This window comes from Cydia fagiglandana, chromosome Z, assembly GCF_963556715.1.
Source record: "Cydia fagiglandana chromosome Z, ilCydFagi1.1, whole genome shotgun sequence".
NCBI lineage: Eukaryota > Metazoa > Arthropoda > Insecta > Lepidoptera > Tortricidae > Cydia > Cydia fagiglandana.
Window position 1 is genome coordinate 34,996,568 of NC_085959.1, and position 24,683 is coordinate 35,021,250.

Consider the following 24,683-nt stretch of genomic DNA (forward strand, 5'->3'; position numbering starts at 1 on the left):
CGGCTTCGCCCGCGATTCACGCGCATAGTCTGGAGGGGGCTTTACGTGCAATTAAAAAAAAGAAAATAGCTCTTCTGCTATGTATTTTCTTGTTATTGGATAAAAATAAAAAAGAGTGTGGGAAAAGAAACTGCTAAAAATTCGCCAGAAGCCCCCTCCAGACAATACGCGTGAATCGCGGGCGAAGCCGCGAACGCGAGTGTGGAGTCGATTTCGCTGTCTGCGAAAATCGACTCCACACTCGCATTCGCGGCTTCGCCCGCGATTCACGCGCATAGTCTGGAGGGCGCTAGAGAGAGTCATATTTCTTGAGCCCCCTCCAGACTATGCGCGTGAATCGCGGGCGAAGCCGCGATTCACGCGCATAGTCTGGAGGGGGCTTTAAGTTAAGGTAAAATAACCAAAGAATATAATACTCACCACATAATCCTGCGCGGCGGACTACAGCGGTGAGCGGGGCTTGTAGGATTTGTAGGACCCAAGAGGCATCCTACTTGGGTGTTGTAGGACGGCACGTAGTCCGCGATTCCCATACACAATCCTACCAATGAGGCAGAATACTAGGTGGACTACAGGGTAGGAGTGTGAATGGGGGGCTTTAATGTTTAAAATCGATTAGCTCGACGAGCTTACGAGAACGAGACGAGCCGCGACCGCGAGCCGAGCCACGAGCCGCGAATGTAAATTGCCTATATCATGGTCTTGTCATTTGTCATTTTTGTCAAAAACGGATTTGCCATCACGATAATTTCGATTGAATTGAAAGTGCAATTTTTCTTAAATTGCCTACGTTGCTGAGTTGGCTTACTTTGTTGCATTTAGCTTTCGTAATAATTATTTTCCAAATATGTCGAAGAAAAGGGGTGGGAAAAAGAACCAAGATTTCGATGACGATCTCGAGGAAAAGTCTACTGTAGGCAACAATATTTCTGAGATAACCTCAAAAGCAAAGGGTAAAGGTAAAAAAAAAGCTAAGGGTAAAGCTGACTTCAGCGACAGTGACGAGGGCGGTAAAGGAGACCTCAAGGGCCATTTGAGCGATGAAGAGGAGGTACGCCAGCCTGCCATGAAGAAATCCCAGAAGAAAGGTATGTGATATAATCTATATATAAGGTGCTATCTTATTAGTTGCAGATATTTATATAGCTGATAGTACTCGGTTCCTGGAGTATATTTAAGCATGAAACATTATAGCTTTTACTGAAAACTGAAAACTAATTTGCTACATAGAAATATCCTGTTAATGTGATTATTAAATGTGAACTCATTGAACAGATTCTAGTGCCTCTTTTACCTAACACCTAACCGTCTGGCCGCTTGATACTAATAACCTTTTGCAGTTTTCCTTATAATTACTTTTTTGTTCGGTAAATTAAAACAGAATAAAATCTTAATTTCTATTTTAAGTTAATTGTTTTAAAGTAAAGAATCATCTGTTAAAATATCTGCATGTAATAAGGTAGCACCTTATATATTTAATTTCAAAATAGCTTATAAAAAACTGTACTGAATATTGTAAATTATTTTGCTCATCAGGTAAGAATAAGAAGAAGGGAGCCGAATCTGAGGATGAAGAAGATGATGGAAAGTCAGTAACCAGTAGTGCAACCAATACCTCTAAGACTCCTAGCAAAGGAGGTAAAAAGAAAAAAGGTGAGTGAAGTTTGTATATTAACGCTGTCTCATTTCACTTTGGTTTCCATGTACCTTAATTTTGTTATACCCATTTACCAAAATTCCTAGATATCAAAATTCCTAGATATCAAAATTCCTAGATATCAAAACGCTATTTTTGTCAAAATGCACAAACAGAATGCCTAATTTATTTATTAAAACACCACTGTCTTGAAATGCCTAAACTTCAAATTGATGTAGTGTTTCTATATACTACAAACTCAAATTGACTACATTAATGACTTTTGTGTGTTATCTTGTAATACCTATTTGCTTTTAATTCCAGCTGATCATTAAAAATAATGGTTTATACAACAAAGGTTATAAATTTGCACATAAGACATGTTTAAAAAAGAAATCCCATTTAGTTATTTTGAGTCACTCAATTAATTTATACTTTTCTTAGGTATTACAAAAAAACAAGCATTTGTTTTTTTTTTGTCTTGTGATATTTTGGAACAAATACAACCCAATTAAAAATACAATTGGATTCAAATTTCTTTTGCTAATTGCTTAGTGTAAACAGCAACACTCCTAACTGTATATTGATCAACCTTAATACAAAAGGCATAAGTTCCACCAATGTACAGTTAACGGTGTGGGTGATGGTACTCACAAATACTAAGCAAAATTTCCCAAACAATAGAAAAAGAAAGAAAGGTTAGAAAATCATCATTGTCATCTTCCTCGCATTGTCTTGATTCTCTACTATGGATCATGAGAGCCTGGGCTCTGCTTGGCAACTAGGAATTATATTACCTAACTTTATTACTTTGCAAGTTTGCATATTCATATACAAATAAAACACCATGTCTTACCATGTAAACTTTGTTTCAGGCAAAGGTAAAAAAGATGATGATTGGTCAGATGGAGCAAGCGAGGTTGAATTCAAACAAGAAGTTTCAGAGGATGAAATTGCTAAACCTGTAGCTAGTAAAAAGAAAAGTAAGATGTAATTTTGTATACACATCAAATGTACATTTTTTGTACAGATTTCTTAATATTTGCTTAAAACATCCAGCAACGTATTTGGATCCAAATACTCAAATTTAATGTGTGTCCCATTTATATATTATGGTGGGATCCACTTGAAACTGCATAAAGAGAACCACAGTATTGATCTATCTATACTAATCTATAGTTTAACAATAGCTTTATGAACTCTGCTCTTCAAAGTCAGCTCGTGGTGGTGGTAATATGTAAGTGAAGTAATGTGGAGATGGAGATAAGCAATATCTATACTTGATTCTCTCTCTCTCCTCCTAGCTATCTATCCCATTCAACATGGTAGCAGGGTCAGCTTTCCTGCTTAACATTCTAGGATTTTAATGCTTTTTTCATGTTATAATTACTTTTTTACATACTATGTTTGCAGCTAAAAACAAAAAGAAAGAAAAGGCTATGGAATCTTCAGATGATGAAGAGCATGAGGATGCAAAGTCGGTCGTCAGCAATGTTTCCAGTAACACATCAAAGCCTTCAGCCAAGAGTAATAGTAAAAAAGGTAAGAGATTTAAAGTTAATCTGTTTAAGGGTTTGTAGAAAATACTTTAAAATATCAAAATAGTTCTTTAACCAAATTGATTATAGAAGACATGTTAAGTGTAAGAAAATATCTTGCCCTCGAGTTAAACGGCTGAAAAAGATGGTGCTGTATGTTTTGCACAGGTCTAGAATGTACAAGATTGCCTGTCAAATATCAGTAGGTAGTGCAACGAAAACTGGATTGACATCATTGGAATTATTGAAATCAGAAATAATATGTGATTGCGTAAATTATTTGCTTTTTCTAACAATTTATTTGGAAGGAAAACGTTTAAGGCTTGAGGAAGGACATAACATAGTTTTTATCAATTGTGTGTAATCATGTGTAACCTGTCTATAATCTATAAATGGTACTTACTATCAATATATTGTAACAATATTTGCAGGTAAGAAAGAAGAGTTGCCAGTCGACGAAAGTGAGGAGGAACAAGAAGATTCTCCCGATGAAGAAGTATTGCCTGCTAAGAAAAAGGGTGTGTTCTAATAGCTTAAATTTATATTTCTGTGTATACCTAAACATATTAGAATAAGCCACTCAATAAGATTTCCTGCCTTTATAACCGGTCCTTGCAACTTGTTTTCATACCTTTTATCCCGGTTAATACGCTTTCCTGCTTTAGACACATTTTTGACGTGGTACTTTCAGAATCGCCTTTAGTGATTTTTATATCAATACTGGGTTAATTGTACAATATTGATTGGTTGATTGAAGGAAAGCAATTAAGCACTACATCTGTACCGCGTGTGTTGTGTGAGTTGTGAGTTTATCAAGTTAAAATGCTATATATATTCCAGGTAAACACAAAAGCAAAACGCCTGTGGATGATGTGGAGGAAGAAATCAAAAAACTAAATCTGAAAGAGTCCTTGCCAGAATTTGAAAAGCCTAAAAAGTCCAAGGTATATGTTTTTTAATTGTATATATGAATGTCATAGTATATTTGTTGTATTTTTTTTTTTCAATTTATTATTTTCTATTGTTTTATTGGGTTTTACATTATTTAGGGCAAAACAGAGGATGGCAGTGATGCTTCAGGAGATGAAGACAGTAAGGTAACTTTACCGGTATATGTACCTACATTTATACATATATTATTACTAGCTGTTGCCCGCGACTTCGTCCGCGTGGAATCTCATCTTCAACATTTTACATCTTTAGTACCTATAATTTTCATATCCAAGCAATGTTGAAATTACTTTTAATTTTTAGCAAGTTGTATGAAGTTTTAAGTCAAGTGGATTTTGATGTTGGTTGCTGAAATTACTTTTCTTATATTCTAATAATAGGTACCTATTCCCTCATACAAAGATGTAAGTTCCGCACTCACAAAATATCTGATCTACATACAAACTTTCAACCCCTTTCTCACCACCTTGGGCGATGAATTTTCAAAAATTCTTAAATTCGTTTTCATGTAATACCTCATTCATTTAATACCTTTTTTTGCAAAAAGTCCAAGTTCCTAGCTTAAAATTAAATTTACAACCCAAGACGAACTTTCATCCCCTTTTTAACCCCCTTAGGGCTTGTATTTCCAAAAACGTTGCAATCACTTTTTTTTGTAATCGGCTATTATGTCTTTCTAAGAAGTTTCAAAGCATTTGTATTAGATTTAAACTTTGAACCCCTTTTTAACCCTGTTAGGGGATGAATTTTACAAAACGCTGAAATTACTTTTATTGTCTTCTAATAATATCCCCAAATACAAAGATTCAAGTCCCGCGCTCGAAAAAATTTTTGATATCCATACATACTTTCAACCCCTTTTTCACCACTTTGGGGGATGAATTTTTTAAAACGCTGAAATTAGTTTTCTTGTTTTTGAATTCGATACGTTTTTACAAAGTTTCAAGTTCCTAGCTTAAAATAAAATTTGCACCCGAAGACGAACTTTCATCCCCTTTTTAACCCCCTTAGGGGTTGAATTTCCAAAAACGTTGCAATTTTTTTTTTTGTAATCGGCTATTATGCCTTTCTAAGAAGTTTCAAATCATTTGTAATGGATTAAAATTTTCAACCCCTTTTTAACCCTGTTAGGGGATGAATTTTACAAAACGCTGAAATTACTTTTCCTGTCTTCTAATAATATCCCTAAATACAAAGATTCAAGTCCACCACTCGAAAAAAATTATGATATCCATACAAACTTTCAACCCCATTTTCACCACCTTAGGGGATGAATTTCAAAAACGCTGAAATTAGTTTTCTTGTATTTTAATAATATATCTTTTTACGAAGTTTCAAATTCCTAGCTTAAAAGAAAACTTTAACCCCATACTAACTTTCATCCCCTTTTTAACCCCCTTAGGGGTTGAATTGTTCAAAATCGCTTCTTATCTCTCGTACACTTTATAAATGCAATCTGGTGTGCAAATTTCAACTTTCTGGCTTTTGTAGTTTCGGCTCTGCGTTGATGAATCAGTCAGTCAGGACACTTGCATTTATATATATAGATTATTGTACAATTGTGGAGCTAACATTAAAAAACGCTTTAAGTGACAGTGATATCGAACTAAAATAATGCTGGAAGGATAAATCACTTTAATTACATTGGATAGAACTGTTTTTGTAGTTTATCCCACTGTACTATACTATACCTTACTTATATACCTTATTACTATTAAAAAAATAACCTTTATGCATAACACTAACTTAAAAACAGTATTTCTTATTCTAAAATACCGAATTACCTAATTATTATTATTTCGTCAAATCAGATTTTGAATATTAACTTCTTACTGTATATAAGTAAATCATATGTACAATTATTAGTATAGGCAATCATCACTATCATCAGACTCGATCGTATGACGTTATAGCGCACTCTCTTCTCATACGAGGAGGTGAGGGTGAGAAGAGACCTGCGGAAACCAACCAATGGCATTGATTGTAATCCAGCGGAGCGGAGTTGTTAATAATTACACCCTATTGGTTTATTCGTGCATGTCTCTACTCATCTCCGCCTCAGTGGATCGGCAGCCTTAGAGTTGTGCTTTCCACGTGCGTTTTGTCTGACGCCAAGCTTTTAGCTTGCTTGATTTTAAGCGCATGTTGCTTTTGTCTATACTAAACTAGTCAAGATGAGGCATTCATATCAGACTTGTTCATAAAGTATTTACATTTTTAAGGCTTCTGGAGGCAAAACGGAAGCAGCGGAGAAGAAATTGAGCCACAAAGAGAAGAAGAAGCTGAAGAAGATGCAAGAATACGAGAAGCAGATGGAGATGATGACAAAGAAGGGCGGGCAGGGCCACAGCGAGCTGGACGCCAACTTCACCGTTAGCCAGGCGCAGAAATCTGCTGGTATATTTAAATGAATACATTCTGAAAACTAGTCTCTGACCACGCTAAGTTTGCACAAACTCGGCACTAAGAATGCATACATATCCCTATAAATTCCATACGTACTTGACATTGCACTTGGCACCAAAACTTAGCGTGTCAGTTAGCTGCTAGCCTGTAGCAATTTTTTTTTTACCCAATCAAATACCCTTTTACTAATTTCCAATTTCAACCTTCCTCTTCCAGGTCAGATGGCAGCGCTGGAGAACGCAGTGGACATCAAAGTCGAAAACTTCTCCATAGCAGCCAAAGGGAAAGACCTGTTCGTGAACGCGAACCTGCTGATCGCTCACGGGCGCCGCTACGGCCTCGTGGGGCCGAACGGGCACGGCAAGACCACGCTGCTGCGGCATCTGGCCCAGCGCGCCTTCCCGCTCCCTCCCCATATAGACATACTGCTGTGCGAGCAGGAGGTCACTGCTAACGATATGAGTGCTGTGGAAACTATATTGGAAGCCGATGTTAAGAGGACTGGTGAGTTTTTGACCGTTGCTCACAGATTAAGGAGGACACGATACGGTCATAAATTGCTGTATTACGGAAATATTTCCATGTTCATATTACAGTCATAATATTTACACATTAAGCACTGTTGGGTTAAAGTGTTATGAAATTTAATTTTAGAACTGCTCAAGGAGTGCAAAGTGTTGGAAGCTGAAACAGAGAAAGGAAATCTAAGCAAACAAGAAAGATTAAATGAGGTAAGGCAGTTTTTAACTATGCGTTATAAACCTTATAAACATATGTGCCCCATTAGGTGGTGCCAAAACACCGGATGGTACCGAAGTAACATGGGTGACTTTTGCATTCCTATGTAAAACCGAGCAGTGGGTCAAATTTAAATTGCAAGTTTTGATTAATTTATGAACTGAAATAAATATAACTAAAACATATACTAAAGAGAAAGTGTCCAAGGCCTCCAGCGTGCGAGGCTGTATTTGAATCGTTCGTGCCATATAGAGCAGAACACATCGTTCTAGTGCGCGAAAAAGCGCAAATATATGGCTAGAAAAATATATCGGGATCCTATCAAACACAGGCCAAAGGTTAATGCGTACGAGCCAGTTATTATAAGGGCTGATTTAGACGGCGCGTGAATTCGCATGCGATTTTAGTTACATTGCGGACCGTTGGTTACATCCGATTCAACCGACCTATCAAAACCCGCAATGTAATGAAACTCACATGCGAGTTCTCGCAACATCTAAATGAGCCCTAATCCGTGTGGTTGTAGGTGTACGCGGAGCTGAAGGCGATCGGAGCGGACTCCGCGGAGCCGCGCGCGCGGCGCATCCTCGCCGGTCTGGGCTTCAGCCGCGAGATGCAGGACCGCGCCACCAAGAACTTCTCCGGTGGCTGGCGCATGAGGGTCTCACTGGCGAGGTAGTATCCACTTTTCTATAGGCACAATTAGTATGACTTGGGTACTAAGTTGGGGCACCGACCGTACTTACAAGACCGGACCAAGCTACATGGCATTTCCAAGACCCTCGCCTCCTGATACGACTCTCCATCCATATACCTTTTCCTTCGGTTTTTCTTATCAAGAAACTTCTACTGCTCTCGCATTCATTGTCAAATCATAAGTTTTCCCTTCGGTATTCGATCTGTCCAAAAATCTTGGTCCAATGTGTATTTGCATCTCACATCTTGCTTGATGAGAGAGTGAGACGCAATCGGACAAAGAAATTGGACAGGTGGAATACCACCCTCCTAGCATTTAATAAAATATCTATTTAATATTTTTTCAGAGCCCTGTACATTGAGCCTACGCTGTTAATGCTCGACGAGCCTACGAACCACTTGGATCTCAACGCCGTCATTTGGCTCGACAAGTAAGTAGTGGTATTCATTGAAATGTTTAACTGAGGCGGTTGGTATTAAGGTCAGTCACGGAACCCTCGGGCTGGTTAAACACTTGGCTACATGAAGCTTAGTAAGTAAAATTTTAATATTTAGCCTAGTTTTAGGTATCAAAACTCAGCTATCTTCTACTAGGTAATCACCGCGCAACTTCTTTACCAACCACCTCAGATACGTGGTAGACCTATAGAAAGTTGATTAAATTATTGTTTTTTCTCCAACACTTCTCCCGAATCGACCTTTAAGGCCCACTTGCACCAATCCACTAACCCGGGTTTAACCGGTTAAACCTGGAGTTGCCATGGTTACCAGTACAATTTGACACTGGGTTGACGGTTAAACCGCTTAACCCCGGGTTTGTGGAATGGTGCAAGTGGGCCTAAGCTGAACATTATACCACCAGCTACCTCCAAGGCTGGAAGAAGACGCTCCTGGTGGTCTCCCACGACCAGTCGTTCCTCGACAACGTGTGCAACGAGATCATCCACCTCGACCAGCAGAAGCTGTTCTACTACAAGGGCAACTACTCCATGTTCAAGAAGATGTACGCGCAGAAGAGGAAAGAGCAGATCAAGGAGTATGAGAAACAGGAGAAGAGGCTGAAGGACTTGAAGGCGCATGGACAGTCCAAGAAACAGGCCGTATGTTTACTACTTTACTATGGTCTGTTTTTTAGGGTTCCGTACCCAAAGGGTCCCTATTACTAAGACTCCGCTGTCCGTCCGTCTGTCCGTCAGTCCGTCTGTCACCAGGCTGTATCTCACGAACCGTGATAGCTGGACAGTTGAAATTTTCACAGATGATGTATTTCTGTTGCCGCTATAACAACAAATATTAAAAATTACGGAACCCTCGGTGGGCGAGTCCGACTCGCACTTGTCTGGTGTTATTTTAAACTATAAAGTACAACGTCATACATTTTTTGTGCAAGAAAGAAATGACCGCTCTATACTCTTTATTATAAAACGTGCACACCTTATGGTGAGTCTTATGATTATGACGCGTTTCCGTTCCTGCAAAGCTATTCATATTCAGATTTAGGAGGCTACTTTATGATTGGAGTCATTGTTTGAGATCTAAAGTAATAGGTATGTTTTAGGATAGTTGCTTATTGCGAATGTGCTCATAAAATATCCTAGTTTATGTATGAGATGCGATGCACTGCGATTTCGATTGCCCATGTTAATGTTCTATATTGAGCAACACTTTTTATGACCTCTAATATATTGTTGGTTGGTATATCGCACTTACTATCAATTAATCTTTGTGTATGTGGGTGTGGGTATGTACCTATGTCCAGAACCTTGCACAAATTTAACTATTATAATGTGCTAAGCTATACTAATGTCGGTTACCCTCCAATAATGGTTTGAATAGAATAGAATAGTATTTATTCGTAAGAACAAACAATCGAGACAGTACATAATAAAAGAGAAAACACAAAATGAGATTAAAGTGCCACGAAATGGCCCCATCTCAGCATGTAATGTTTGCGTGGTTAATTGCTTGTACAGTACAGCCTTGCTTAGTTTTAGTAGGTACCAAGTCGATTTGAAGAAGATTCTAGCTTAGAGAGTTAGAGCGTTAGTTTAAAAACTCAGCCTTACATAAGAACTTGTGTAAGCAGGTATTCGCTCGAACGAGTAACAAATTATAACTTCAATATGAGTTCAGAGTTTAGGAACGCTGCGTGCTACTGCGTTATTACGGCGTTGCATAAATTATTCCTGCCGTAAGTCGGCAGAATTGTGCTGGACTTATATTTCTATCTAACATCTGTGTAACCATGATTCTAGCAAATAAATAAATTACATTACATTACATTACATTGCTTCACATTAAATTCAATTATTAATTATATTAATTACATTTATTAACTATTATATTATAACATTCCGCAAATGCCTACAAAACGGAACATGATGGGCCACGCTGGTGTCTTACGGTCTGACTTCCACGTGCTTTTTATGCATTTGCTTTACATTTAGGTTAGGTCATTTCATTCACGTGTATATATTGTATGTCGGTATGTTTTCCCCCGACTACGACAAAGCCGTCATATAGAGTCGGGCCACGCCAAGTTTTCATGCCAAGTGCTAGTCAAGTATGTTTATGGAGTCAAGTGTGTTTGTGTGTGTGTATGGAGCTTCTACGGACATGTATGCATTCTTACTGCAAAGTTGGTTGGTGCAAGTCAGAGTCTAATTTTGTGCAGTAGCGTCAAAACTATTGTGCTGATTTTGCGGAATGAGGTGTCCATCACAAAAATTCTCAGAAATATGGTTTGGTGTACAAAATAACGTAGCAGAGTTACAGATATTCGAAAATTTTACTTGTATATTTTGTTAAATAAATTTGCTTTTTGTTATATTGTAACACATAGAGTCTGGCTAGCCAAAAATTGTTGACAGATATTTCGTTGTTGTATCACCAATTGTCTATGATTTAAAAAAAAGCTAAAAGTCAGTTGTCAATTTATGTCATTGTTTCAAATTGTTTGCGGTTTATAAGGGATTTATTTTAAATAATATTAATAATTTCTATACTGAGTGAGGTTCGCAAACTATTATTTAAGCTCCTAAATAATTACGACAATGTGCGAAGTCGACGTGTAGCGTTGTATAACGAAAAACTGCAATGTTTACAACTCCTAACCAAATGTAAACAAAATAGGAGGTTGGTGCTCTATAAATATTTTGATACTTTAAGTACTAGTTATAACATTTGCCTATTACTTTGATTAAGTACGTGAATATATTAATTCCTGAGTCTCATAAATAGGACAAGTGTATAAAGAAACGGATAAACTAAAAGTTCAGAAAAATATCTATAAAATCTAAATAATGGAACGTAAATATATGTGTTTGTCGTTGACCGTACTTTAAATAGTGGTAGAAATTATGTGAGCTGACTTTGAGTGCACGTAAACGTTTATTTAACTTATTTCCTTAGGTACCTTACTAGTGCACAGAATATCAATTATATTGTCTAGTATCAAAACTATAATTCCTACTACGCAAAGTGTGACCAGCCCAAGATTTTTTGAATTTCCCGCCAAACATTTAGGTAAAATTTCAGTAGCCAGACTCTAATAAATTTGCATATTTGTAAAATAATATACTGTACCTACATATATAATATTTGTAAATCATGAATACATTGCGGTACACTTAACGATTGTGTGCTTGCATATTTATTAAAAAAATATAAAGTCTAGTAGTGATGGCATGAGTACCGTCAGAAAGTGAAAGACCAAGTAATGCTACGTCGACTCCTAAGCCACTGGAATAAGCGAGAATGATTGTGATGAGTAGTGGTCGCATCGCAGGCGCTTGCGAATTGCTGTTGAATGCATAATACTAAATAATGTTTTACTAGACTCAACCATTTAATGCAAATGGATTTTTCGCACCTGTTGACTCGAAACACCAATATAAACACGTTAGATTTATTCTATAAGTACATTATTAGCATTTCTTTTTTAAATTACTAGCTGATTGAAGTTTATTTATTTAAAATTCGATTATTCACATTGCCTACATACATTTAAAATTAACTAAGCAATAATATATTTATATATTTTTGCGAGTAAATTCATAAATAAATAATGTATCCTGATTTGTATCAGTAGGCATGTCTACTTTATTTTTTTAGTAATATTATAACATTTATAAGTATCAAATAATGGATCTGGAAAACTTAAGTGTTGTAATGTGTTCCCGAATAGGAAAAGAAACAGAAAGACGTGTTAACACGCAAGCAAGAAAAGAACAGAAGCAAGACGCAACGCGAGGAGGAGGAATCGGCGGTGCCTGTGACATTACTGCAGAGGCCCAAGGAGTACCTGGTCAAGTTCTCCTTCCCTGATCCACCGCCGCTACAGCCGCCCATCCTGGGGCTACACAGTGAGTACCGTAAAACAGGGATAGATCCCGTCTGAATTAACCCTTATGCCATGCCTATGGTGTGCGGCAAGTTATCGTGAATCTTGCCAGATTGCACGAGGAATTGATATTGGGCGGTAGGCGCGCGTGTCAATTGACATTTTTGGCGGTCAAAGTGTTAAAGAGACACAATTATTTATTAATAGGTATTGCATATCGTTAGTTAAAGTCAGTCAACACCAACTAACTTCGCTGAAAGAGACAATGTGTTTGCGACTTTAACCCACTGTATTTTAGCGTATTTGCAATTACTACTGTTTTATTTTTTATCATTTATAGTTGGAATAAAACTATTAACATATATTTGTAGATGTGAAGCGTACAGAAATGTCAATAGAAAAACAGGATTAATTATACTGGACCTCTTAGGCCCACTTGCACCATTCCACTAACCTGGGGTTACCATGATTATCAGTACAATTTGACACTGGGTTAACGGTTTAACCGCTTAACCCCGGGTTATTGAGATGGTGCAAGTGGGCCTTAAAGTTTTTCATCGGACTGCGTAGGCTATGGGGTAGGCTGGGTTTTCATTTAAGGCGATATAACTTGCTTTACTTGCTTGGCGACCACAAATACAAGTTCTGTTTTTAATTTGTAGACGTGGACTTCAACTTCCCCGGTCAGAAGCCGCTGTTCAAGCAGGTGGACTTCGGGATAGACTTGAACTCGCGCGTGGCCATCGTCGGCCCCAACGGCGTGGGCAAATCCACCTTCCTCAAGTTGCTGGTGGGCGAGCTGAGCCCGGTCCGCGGCGAGCTCATTAGGAACCACAGGCTGGTAAGATACCTGTTAAACCCATACTATAATTCGTTTTTATTAGCATTAGAAAGAAGGTAAGCGGTCTTGGCATGTCTTTTAATTGAAAACGCTATTAAAAAATCATTAACTATTACTTATGAAAGCAGAAGAATCTAAATGAACGTAATACATTCATAATATCAAAGAAAGTTTATAATTGTTGTTGATTCATAATTGTTACATTATTGCCGTAACTTATTTTTAAAACGCGTTTTTCAATTAAAAGACACATCAAGATTGTGTACCTTTTTTCCGAGGCTAAAAAGAACGAACTATAGACACTTATCAAGCCATCGTGATTGTCATCTTGTCAGGATCTGAAGGGGGAATTTTGGAAAAATAGGGAAATCTTCAAAATATTATGTGATTATAATTTTTATGTAAGGCATGTTACGCATACGCATACTCCCGAAAAACTCCTGATGGAGACCTGTAATAATGGCATACCGTTTTGTAATTATTTGCTAAAGGTTATTTTAATCACTACATTAAATTCCCTTACAGGGGGATAAGTTCGCCTTTGTACCTTTATTTCTGTAAATATTATGTAAACCTGTGTTGTGTGCAATAAAGTGATTATTACTACTAAATGAATCTGAAATATGATTTGCAGCGGATAGGCAGGTTCGACCAGCACTCCGGCGAGCACCTGACGGCGGAGGAGACGCCCGCGGAGTACCTGCAGCGGCTGTTCGGTCTGCAGTACGAGAAGGCGCGCAAGGCGCTCGGCACCTTCGGCCTCGCCAGCCACGCGCACACCATCAAGATGAAGGACCTCAGCGGCGGACAGAAGGCCAGGGTGGCGTTGGCCGAGCTCACCAATATGGCGCCCGACGTTGTCATTCTCGTAAGTTACACTAGACCAAAAATAAATCTCATATTCTAACCTCGAGGAAATCTAGAGGTTAATGTAGAGGTTGAAAGCTGCTTTACATGAGCCCCAGCTCTTCACTCTTGGACCTTCGAACCTTCCTTTCCTCACGATAGTTTCCTTGCTAAAAATGTTTGACACATAAGTTTCAAGAAACCCATGGCGGTTGGAAGAGCGCACTTTGAAAGTCGTGCGGACACCGTAGGTAAATTGGTTGAATGCTAAGTCAAGGCTTATATGGATCACATCAACCCTAACAACTATAGCTATTTGATTAGGCACTTGTCATATCCTTATGAACGCCACGCGTCATCTTGAACCTTGTCTGAAAGCACGAAGGGTGATATTGGGCTGGAAAACAAAACTAAGGGCTCATTTATTGCGGGTTTTGATCGGTCGATTGAATTGGACGTCATCAACAGTCCGCCATGTAACTAAAATCGCATGCGAGTTCGCGCGCCGTCTAAATCAGCCCTTACAGTGTAACTTTTTTGACACAGGACGAGCCAACGAACAACTTGGACATCGAGAGCATAGACGCGCTGGCGGAGGCCATCAACAACTACAAGGGCGGCGTGGTGATCGTGTCCCACGACGAGCGGCTCATCAGGGAGACGGACTGCGCGCTCTACGTCATCGAGGACCAGACCATCAATGAGGTCATATACATTAACACTTTGATGGCTTTGTTACTTGTGACGTCATGGCCACGCAACTATTTTATTCACTTCTACAGATGTAGATCGGGTAGATACCTGAATGTGAAAAAATTGAGAATTGTTATACTCACCCTTTCCCGCTGGTAGGGTAGGACATTTGAACTCGAAACGTTGCATGTCCTTACCGATTACACACAAGTTTCAAAGTATAGCCAGCTTATTTTTTGCTTGTTGTGACCGTTGTCTCGCAATCAAAGCTCTTATGTTCCCAATTCCCGGTATTTTACTAAGATGACATTCTACCTTTATACCAGTGGTGGGCATACTTTATTCGTGGGAGTCCAGAAAGCTTAGGAAATTTAAGTGAAGGGCCAGAATTGTAGCCAAAATTTATTTTGATTTCTGTTAATCGTGGGCCAATGCCATATACTAATTATTTCATAGGACTGGGAGCGGGTCGGATAATAGTACATTATTGTCGAGGCTCGGAAGTAGCTACTTGCAGGCTGAGGATTCGTTTTAAACGGACGACCTTGGGAGTCCGTTTAATTGAATCCGAAGCCAGCAAGTAGCCTTCCAGCCGAGTCATATATAGTGCTTTTCTCAAAAATGGTGCAAGAAATATTAATATCATAGAAATATTTTACAAAAGCAACGTTCTTACGTATATATTTTCACAGAAAAAAGCGCATGCCGCCGTTTTATTTTTTTTATAAAAAAATAGAAGTGTATTTTTGTGCCGAAAATAGGCCAACCTATTTGAGACACCTAAATAGTCGCGGTACTAATCATCTGTTTGGCTGTTTAATGGGCCTGTGCCTTAATTTGATATGGCCATTTCAACTTTTAAAAAGTTTGGAACTCGACAAATAATGGAATTTGTATGCAACATTGCAGTCCCAAAATCGAGACTGCAATGTTTTTAACTTTTTAATTTTTGACGGACCATAAACTACGCGCTTCGCGACCTATTTTTTAGACGGCATAGACGGCATAGTCGACTTTGCCGTCTATTTTTGAGAAAAATCTATTCGCGGGCCGTACTTTGCCCACCACTGCTTTATAAGAATTAGGAATATACTGCTAATGTTACGGCATCAGCAAAATTTTAGCTGATCATACTCTGATGATTCAACACGAATTAGGTATTAGTAATTAAACAAATAATCCACAGTACATAGCCATAGTTAGATGTACATAAACTGTAGTCACAGACAAAACATCCTCCATACTGAGCATAGTCGCGCAACCCCCTCTGCCATGCATACGGTAATTTTACTCCATGTTCGAGTCGAAAGTGTCTTTGTGTGACGTCCGTGTCTTTGAACGGACCAATCACGGCACGGGATTTCGCTCACCTCGCCCCACGCACCACCGCATTTTTGGCATCATCGTTCATCGGTTGCATGAAATAATTGCTTTAAACTCGGTCTAGAGGATTCCTAGTCTATGACTGTAGTACTTAAACTGTACATTGTAACAGGTGGATGGCGACTTCGACGACTACCGCAAGGAGCTGCTGGAGAGTCTCGGCGAGACCATCAACTCGCCCTCCATCGCCGCCAACGCCGCCGTGGCGCAGTGAATCTAACACCAAGGCTTAGTCTAAACAATTTTAGGAGCGCTTCTTTTATTTTGTACCATTTTTATATATTGTTACATTTTTTTCCACTTTTGTGTTATTTCTACTAAGAATCGCGAGCTCTTTCGATCCTAATGGGATAAAAATATGTCCCCGACTGTTTTTTCCTATTGTGTTACCATTTTCCCATATACTTTGTATGGCGGTAACAAAAAGGAAAGTTTGAAAAATGTATGGAAATTTTAGGTCACTTTTTTTCCTATAAGGATGAAAAGGACTCGCGATGCTGACTAGAAATAACATAAAAGTGGCATAAAAGGTCACAATATATAAAAATGGCCAAAATAAAAGAAACGCTCAAAGTCACTTCAAAAATATGTATACTATTTTATTTCGAATATTATCCCCCGGCCATTGGCGCCTAAACGTACACATATTTTTGGATCTGCCTGTGTAATGGTGCGCATACAGTCAAAGATTGAAGTAACCAGATAGTGAAATTGTAATAAAATAAGACTAATAGAAAAATGTCGTGATAACTAGCGATTTTTTGAGCTTATTTCTGCAAGACGATTTATCTTACGAAACGTGAGATCTTTTTTTTATTCAAAAATATCAGAACTAAAAGTGGGGTTGTCAGAAAATATGACGTAGAATCGAGGCACTCTAAAATTGTAAATAAACTTCAAACATTTATTCATCAAATAGGCCACAAGGGCTCTTTTGTCATGTAAAATTTTTACAAACAATAAAAATAACCAAAAGTTACAAAATACAATGACAAATATGGAATCAATGAAATATTACATACTTTATTAGAGCGGTATACAGCCTGTGTCAGAGATAAAAGATATATACTAAAAATACGATCATCAAATTATCACTCCAAGACTGGAATTCTTATAAGTAATTAATAGTCAAGAAATTAAATCAGACATCCGTACAAGAACCGAATGAAGTATCTCACGTTAATGCCATTCAAAATCAAAGTTATAGGGCGACATAAAATAGTAGAAACTAATGAAATGGAACTAAAAAAAATCCAAATTGTTGCCATGTTTAAGCATTTTACGTCATAAATGTGACAGTTAGGCAGGAAGTGCTGCCCTCAATAATTTTCTACGATTTTTGTCGAACTATACATAGGTACTACCTATGTAGCACCCAGGTATGTGGGCAGCACTTCCTACCTAACTGTCACATTTATGACGTAAGATATGTTACGTTATACGTGACGTTATAAGTATAACATGTCGTAGTCCGTGTAAGCAAAAGATCGGTGTCCACAAACAGCAACCATTCACGAGTATGGCCCGTCTTAGCCATCGCCTCCCAAATACCACTGAAATTGTGTCATCGTAATAAATTGTGTCGCTGGTTCATTTGCGGGGCCAACATAACTAATAGCGCGACTCCTTGCGCATTCGACCACAACTATTATTCACTTTATGACTGGTAATGACAGAGGTATTATTTCGGGCACGCGACATGAATTCTGCTATTATTCGTGTTAGTTTTACTTGCATCCAGTTTTCTTATAACTCTGAATAATGGTAAGAACGAACAAGTCACATGGGTGACATTTATTTTGCTATCCGGGAATTAATATCACTCTATATCGTGCTCGTAAACCCCTAATTGAACCCTATTACTTTGATATAAAGATTATAAAGTTCAAATCTGATGGGAAATATATTCCCTCTGCCTTATAAAAGGCTGAATACTGTCTTTAATAATCAATTATGCGAACGCTTCATTCTTACTATAGACATTTCGGAGGCCAAATCTGACGTTTTCAAGCAAAAGGTACCACATTGTCACTTACCATAAGGATGAAACGACACACATGTAAGCATGTTTCAGAACAAATTGTACAAAAACTAGCCATATGAACGCGTAAGCAGGCCACTGACGAGCCTTCCAAATGGATGCCGTTACAATGGATTCATCCAAATGGACGGCATCCTAATATTAAACATTGTACGTTTTTGACATTCACGGACCGATTTTGGATTGCAGCCTCGCTATTTTGGACTGTTGGAAGGCTCGTCAGTGGCCACCTTTACAATGGTCGCGTATAGTTTTAATTAAGATATCCCTATTCATTTATTTGCTTGTACAGTCAGCTACAAAATATGAAGTTGTTTTATCACCATTAGGGAATGCTCCCGTACTGAGTTCGTATGGCGAGAACCGGGATATCCCGGTTCCGGTACTGTGTTTGTATAGAAAACCGGTACCGGGAGCACTCCCTAATCACCATGTCTTTCCACCACGTCAATTTTTCAATTGATATGGTATTGATGTATGTGCTGATTTGTCTGAAAAGTCGTGATACAAGAGTGCTGTACTTTAAAGTCTCTATAAAGTAAGAGTGCGGCATAGCAAACACTTGTGGGTGGCATGCAGACTTGTAAAATATTCCAATTAAATTAAATTAAAATTACGCATATGTATTAAGATTTAGTTCTTAATTGTATTTATGCTCGTTGAACTGTTGTCTGTATTTCGATATTCATTACCATTTCGTACCTAGGTGCTATGTTGTTGTTGTAGAACTTTTGGGTCTTTGTATTACTAAAGCTTTTTTTAATTTAAATTTATTATACGAGTTATTTACCCACAGAAATAGGTTTTTATAAAGCGGTTGATATGTTTATATAATTATAACAGATTTATTTAGCTTAGGGTGATATTCCACCAGTCCAATTTCTTGGTCCAATGTGCAGTCTCATTAAGCAAAAGGTGCTTTTTAGATCATCTAAACTATCTAAATAAAGCATAAAGCATCGTAGTTTTTAAATATCTTCTCTTGACAAAAGCGTTTCACTATAACACCTAACAGGCGTATTCTACACCACCATGCAAAATATATTATATCAACCTTACGTGACATTGGAAAACTTTGAACTTGTACCTACTTTCTTGTTTGTCAATGCGGTTAACAATTTTGCACGAACCAAACACTAGTGCCCGGTGCGCAGTCTAGATGGCGCTGTGGGTATCAAACTGGTCAAACAATTGCAGATATCCCACCTCTTGGCACATATTTAACGAAAGTGAAAGTGATGTTATCGATGTCCTTTAAAGCATCTTTGTAGTTTAATAATATAACAAGGATTACTGTTACTGTTATTTGAATAGCGCCATATTTGCTAAACTACAATCTAGGAACTCCCGAGTGATAATCCGTTACATGGTGGCTCAAATTTAAATTGCTGTTTATTAATATATTCCTTCCATTAAACATTTAATGAAAATAGCCAATTTGTATTAAGGTTGCCTCCAGAATCTCGCGAACTAAATTGACAGGTCAATGTGCACAAATGATACCACAGTTTGGCCAGTGCTGTTCATATCGATATTTTCAAAAAAGTTTGAATTAGAGAATATAGCGAAAATTCACCGCTAGCGGCGTTACTGTTGCGCGGTCAGTTAAAATGTATCTTTAAGTAATTTAAGTTATTTTACAAATGTTACTTGGTATTTCGAAAACTGCAATTTTATAGTAAGTAATAGAGACAAGGATATTGGATAAAAATATTGTAATATTTTATATAGAAATATGTCAGTTTCGCATCCGCACCTCCTGATTTGATCGGTAACGTCACATCACGACCTTACAATCGAATCAACCACTTTTCTCGTCACATTCATATAAATCGAAATCGGTTGTGACCCCTTTATAATTATGACTCGGGTAGTAAGTGCAATAACTTACCTACTTATCGATATCATTTGATCGACATATACCCGTGACTATTTTTTCTTTGCTATTCCTGGTATCATTTTATTTGTCAAACTCATGTCAATTTAGTTCGCGAGTTTCTGGAGGCAACTGTAGTAGGCGTGTTTTCGATGGTATTAGGTTATTACATGGATCGTGCGACTAAATATTAGTAGTTCAAGCATTATCATTTATCAGAGATGCGTGTACAGTTGGCGGTAGGAATAGCCACGGAAAATACTTGCTAAAAATTACATGTCTTATTGTCCGACAAGAAATTGTAGAAAACTATTGAGGTAAATATGGCAAATATTCAGTATGTTTTTTTTTTGTTCCATTTTATTTAATTTCTACTATTTTATGTCGCACTATATTTTCTCTTACAGTCTTAGACCACTGAATATTTCGCGTAGTATTTGCGGCTGCTGACTATACTTAGCCGTGTAACGGAAATCATGGTTGTGGCAGATTATATATTAGCAAATAAATATGTAAAAAAAACACATTGTAAATAAGTATTTATTAATCGTCATCAACCCACTAAACAGCCAACCTTTTAATTGTTACTAAATAGCTACTTAATTGATAATTTTTACATGTAATTGAATGTTAGATTAATTCAATGTGATTGAATACATTTTTTACACCCCCAATATATTTTTCATTAATTAATTAATTTGATTCGATTCCTACACTACTAGTCTCCGCATGATTTTAAACAATTTTTACATCGACTAATTCGAATGCATTATTTTTGGCTATGGCTTTTCAAGTAAAAAGGCGTGGTTTGGTCGATAAAGTTGCCTTTTATGTTTTGAAATCCTCGCAACGCTTATGATTCCTCCTATCGAATCACAGGGGATTTAAATGGTAATGGCAAAAATGTTATACAAACCAATTTATTTCCAATACCTATATCACCTGTCAACAACTCGTTACGTCGTACTCGTTATCAACTCATAACGATTTAAAACACTCCCTTCGCTCGTGTTTTACTTTATCCCCACTCGTTGCCAATTATACATTCGCACGTGTATCTTACGTTTCACAGTACATATGGCCCTTTAAATTTTCGATGTGTGCGATCCACCTAGTTAGGGTGTCGTAATGGAGTAAAATAGGTACTGTACCATAAATGAAGTACCTAAATATTTACTAATTTCCTCGACTGCAGTAGGCAGTTATTCTAGCGTACATATTAAGGCGAAGTATCTTAATGCTTGCAGGGCTTATGCCGTACACAATAAGATCGACTGGTGGTCACCACGTCTCCAGTAGGTACCCAACGATCCGTATTTATGGAGATGTCTCTCAAGTTTTTTCCTCAATTTGCCCGCAGCCTTTCGCCCCTCCATTACAAACTTCTCGGCTTCATTAGAGGATTTAAAACGCAAATTTCCTTTTCGATTGTAACTTTTTTCCACTTCTTGAAAGGAAGCTTCTTTTAAACTTGAAAAGAAAATTAGTATCCTTCCCTTTGAGGGGCGGAACGTATTTTTAAAAGACTCGTTTGGGTACCACTCGAGTCAATCTGCTAGAATAATAATGTTCCACTCGTTTTTATTGGCTGCAATTATTTGTCTGGTTATACTGAATTTTAATGTGTTAAAAAATATATAGCATAATATGATTATTTTCTTGCCCGCCTAAATACCTTTTTTCTGTTACACGAAGACGATAGGTGTCACGATGTAGATATGTACCTAAAAATACAAACCTTTAGCCTTTCAAATTAAAATATTTTTTAAACATGTATCGTATTAGATATAATTAAAACTTGTAATGCCTGCGAGACACTCCTTCACAATAATTTCTATGGTAATATTCCTACCAATGTGTAACCCGTCCAATTTTGTTACAATTATGCATAGATTGGCTTAAAGACGCCCCAATCCTACGCTAAGTCAATAACAAGTAGAACCGCAGTAAGTAGATTGCCTCCACATACCTACGCTAAATGCGTTACTCCGAGTAATCCGCTAACAAGCCAACAATGAGAGGTTTGTGTATCACCCCTGGAGCCTATTACTGTCTGGAGAGTATCCCCGCCCCTTCTTACGTTATCCCCAACCCCTGACACCTTGTCGCTCGCGGGAACTCGCAGAGCTAGAGAGCGCTACGGGCGAGATGAGTAATATATTACTGTGACAAGGTTGTAAAACCCCCGGCGGAATAATTTGGTACAATGTGTACACAATGGAAGCGATTACTCTCCCCCGCGACATGATTTTATTTGTGCAGTTATTGCGTCGCCGAAGAGATATTTAAATTTCATTAGGTTTGTTTTACACTTAATTTGTGAGGGGTTGTATTGTATTGGTGGGGTGGAGCTGTGAGCTTTTCAACTTGCCTCGAATTACCCCCGGCGTATTACAATCTCGATTTAGATTATAGATGCCTGCACCAGATAGTCGCGGCGCTTCTATTATCGCTATCTGATCGTTTTTAACATTAGGATTATTTAATGCTTAAAACTAGCTATTAGTGTTACGTTTCATACTTATGTCGGTTTTGTATTACCTACGGATTAGTTACTGTCAATTAGGTTGGAAAACTAATGACAAAGTAACAATTTGTATTCTTTTACTTAAAATAAATATACCTAAGTTGCTAATATTTAAAGAAAAACCTACTTTTAAAGATGGTCTTGTTATCTACTCGCCTATTTATTTAAGTTGAAAATACACAAGTCTCAAAATCTAAATTTCGAGAAATACTTCATGTCTTTAATTACATCAAACCAGACTTATAAAAGAATTTAAATCTGTACATGACCGGATAGGTGACTTGTTAACGCTACAATAAATATAATTAGTAGGTTACCTATCATGTTCGGGTATGAAAATTCAGCATCAATTCATTAATTATGAATCCGTTATCAATTCGTTGTCCTCACATGTAGGCGTGTTCTAGAGCCAGCGAAGGCACTTCGCCAGTTCGTTTTCGGTATCATTTTGATACTCGTAGTCATTCGATAATAAAGCCCGTACTCCCTGCAAGTACGCTGTAAATTGGTTATCGAGCAAGCTGGTAAAGGCGCGTTTATATAGCACCGCGGCTAAGTGAGAATATTTCGCAGACGCAGACTCCATTAGTGGTGCTCGCCGGACTGTCACAATCATTTTTCTTTCCCGCCACCGCTAATTCTCGGCCGCGCTTCGCTGGGCACAAACTAGACTCGAAACTCCTTGGTACTTTCCCATTTCGGACATCCGGTTCTGTAAGCTTTTAAGGATGTCCAAGTTGCGATATTAGTTAGAGTATCTAAGATCACATTGTCTGATTTCTCTTCTTCAATACTTCACTACTTTGCATAGGGGACTGATTTTATATTTTAAATAATATCTCCAATACTATAGTTCGTTTTTTTTAGCATTAGAAAGAACTCCGCAGAAGCAAGCGTCCAGTTTTTATCAGGCTCGTTAATTGTTAATAATTATTGAATTATCTAATGTAGCATGGTCAATACATATAATTTACATCAAATTGTTACCGCTAAAAGTGCCAGATTTAGAACCACAAGCGAACTTCTGCGAAGTTCTTTCTAATGCTAAAAAAAACGGACTATAGGGACCTAAATTCTACTAATAGAATTGAAATCGAGTGGTAAATAGCACTAGATTCCAAATTTCCATCGCTCCTATTTCAGAAATTAGCATTTTGTCGTTTTCCACCGACTTTCGAGTGACGAAATCGAGCGATCGAAATTCAAAAATCGGCCCCCTTGCCATGACCCAAGCGCTGTGCTCATGCGCCAAGAGCTTATAAGTTTTATGACTTGAGCTGCAAAGTAATTTTCATGCTTCATATTCAAAAAACTCGCGAAGAAAATATAAATATCGGCTGATGAATCCAAATTTTATTTTCCTACATTGGATTTGGTACAAAAATTGAAAGCTGTTGAGTATGGCACATTATCGCCGAGGCTTGAAAAAAAAACCTGTTTTCTAGCTTGTACCAGTTTTGTTGGCATGTACGTGATATTCTTGGAATATCTACCTAATATTCAATTAGGGGTCAGAAGATAAACAAAATAAATGTATGCAGGTAATGCAACTAAATTTAATAATATTTTATCGTTTTCCCTTAGATATTGTTTTTATATCTAGGAGCTTGAAAGTCAATTGTAGAGCTTAATTTAAGCAAAAGGATCAAGGGCGGTGGACCGTGTTTCCCAGACTTTTATGACTCGAGAGGGGTTGGTCATTAGCAGGATAAAGCGCCTGCCACCTGATAAAGTGCGTTTTGTTGCTCGCTTACATATTTCTACTCTATATAACCCGATATTTTAACGAAAAGCCATTTATCTGCGCTATAACCGCGAACTTGGCGAATGGTGTTTTATAAACGTAAAGGTAGTTATAGTTCGTTTTTTTTAGCATTAGAAAGAACTTGAAAGAAGGTAAGCGATCGTGGCATATCTTTTAATTGAAAAACGCTTTTTATAAATCAATAACTATTACTTATGAAAGCAGAAGAATATAAATGATCGTATTAGATTCATAATTGATACCTACATCACATTGCCGTAACTTATTTTTAAAATGTGATTTTCAATCAAAAGACACATCAAGATTGTTTACCTAATTTCTAATGCTAAAAAAACGAAGTATAGGTAAGGAAATAGACAACTCGTAGACACTGTATATAGTGAAAAATAGATATTCATTAATGA

The 24,683-nt window shown here is 37.6% G+C and overlaps 1 protein-coding gene across 1 annotated transcript; it reads left to right on the plus strand.

The window, feature by feature from the left end:
* Positions 1 to 741: 741 nt before the first annotated feature.
* LOC134678829 (ATP-binding cassette sub-family F member 1) lies at positions 742 to 20,680 on the plus strand. Its single transcript, XM_063537536.1, has 18 exons — positions 742 to 1,088; positions 1,537 to 1,653; positions 2,512 to 2,619; positions 3,050 to 3,178; positions 3,606 to 3,692; positions 4,015 to 4,118; positions 4,224 to 4,271; positions 6,348 to 6,522; positions 6,748 to 7,035; positions 7,186 to 7,262; positions 7,796 to 7,944; positions 8,313 to 8,396; positions 8,828 to 9,065; positions 12,152 to 12,329; positions 12,970 to 13,148; positions 13,783 to 14,016; positions 14,541 to 14,699; positions 16,183 to 20,680. The coding sequence occupies exons 1-18, from the start codon at positions 848 to 850 to the stop codon at positions 16,282 to 16,284; spliced, it is 2,697 nt and encodes an 898-aa protein (XP_063393606.1). The 5' UTR covers positions 742 to 847; the 3' UTR covers positions 16,285 to 20,680.
* Positions 20,681 to 24,683: the final 4,003 nt, after the last annotated feature.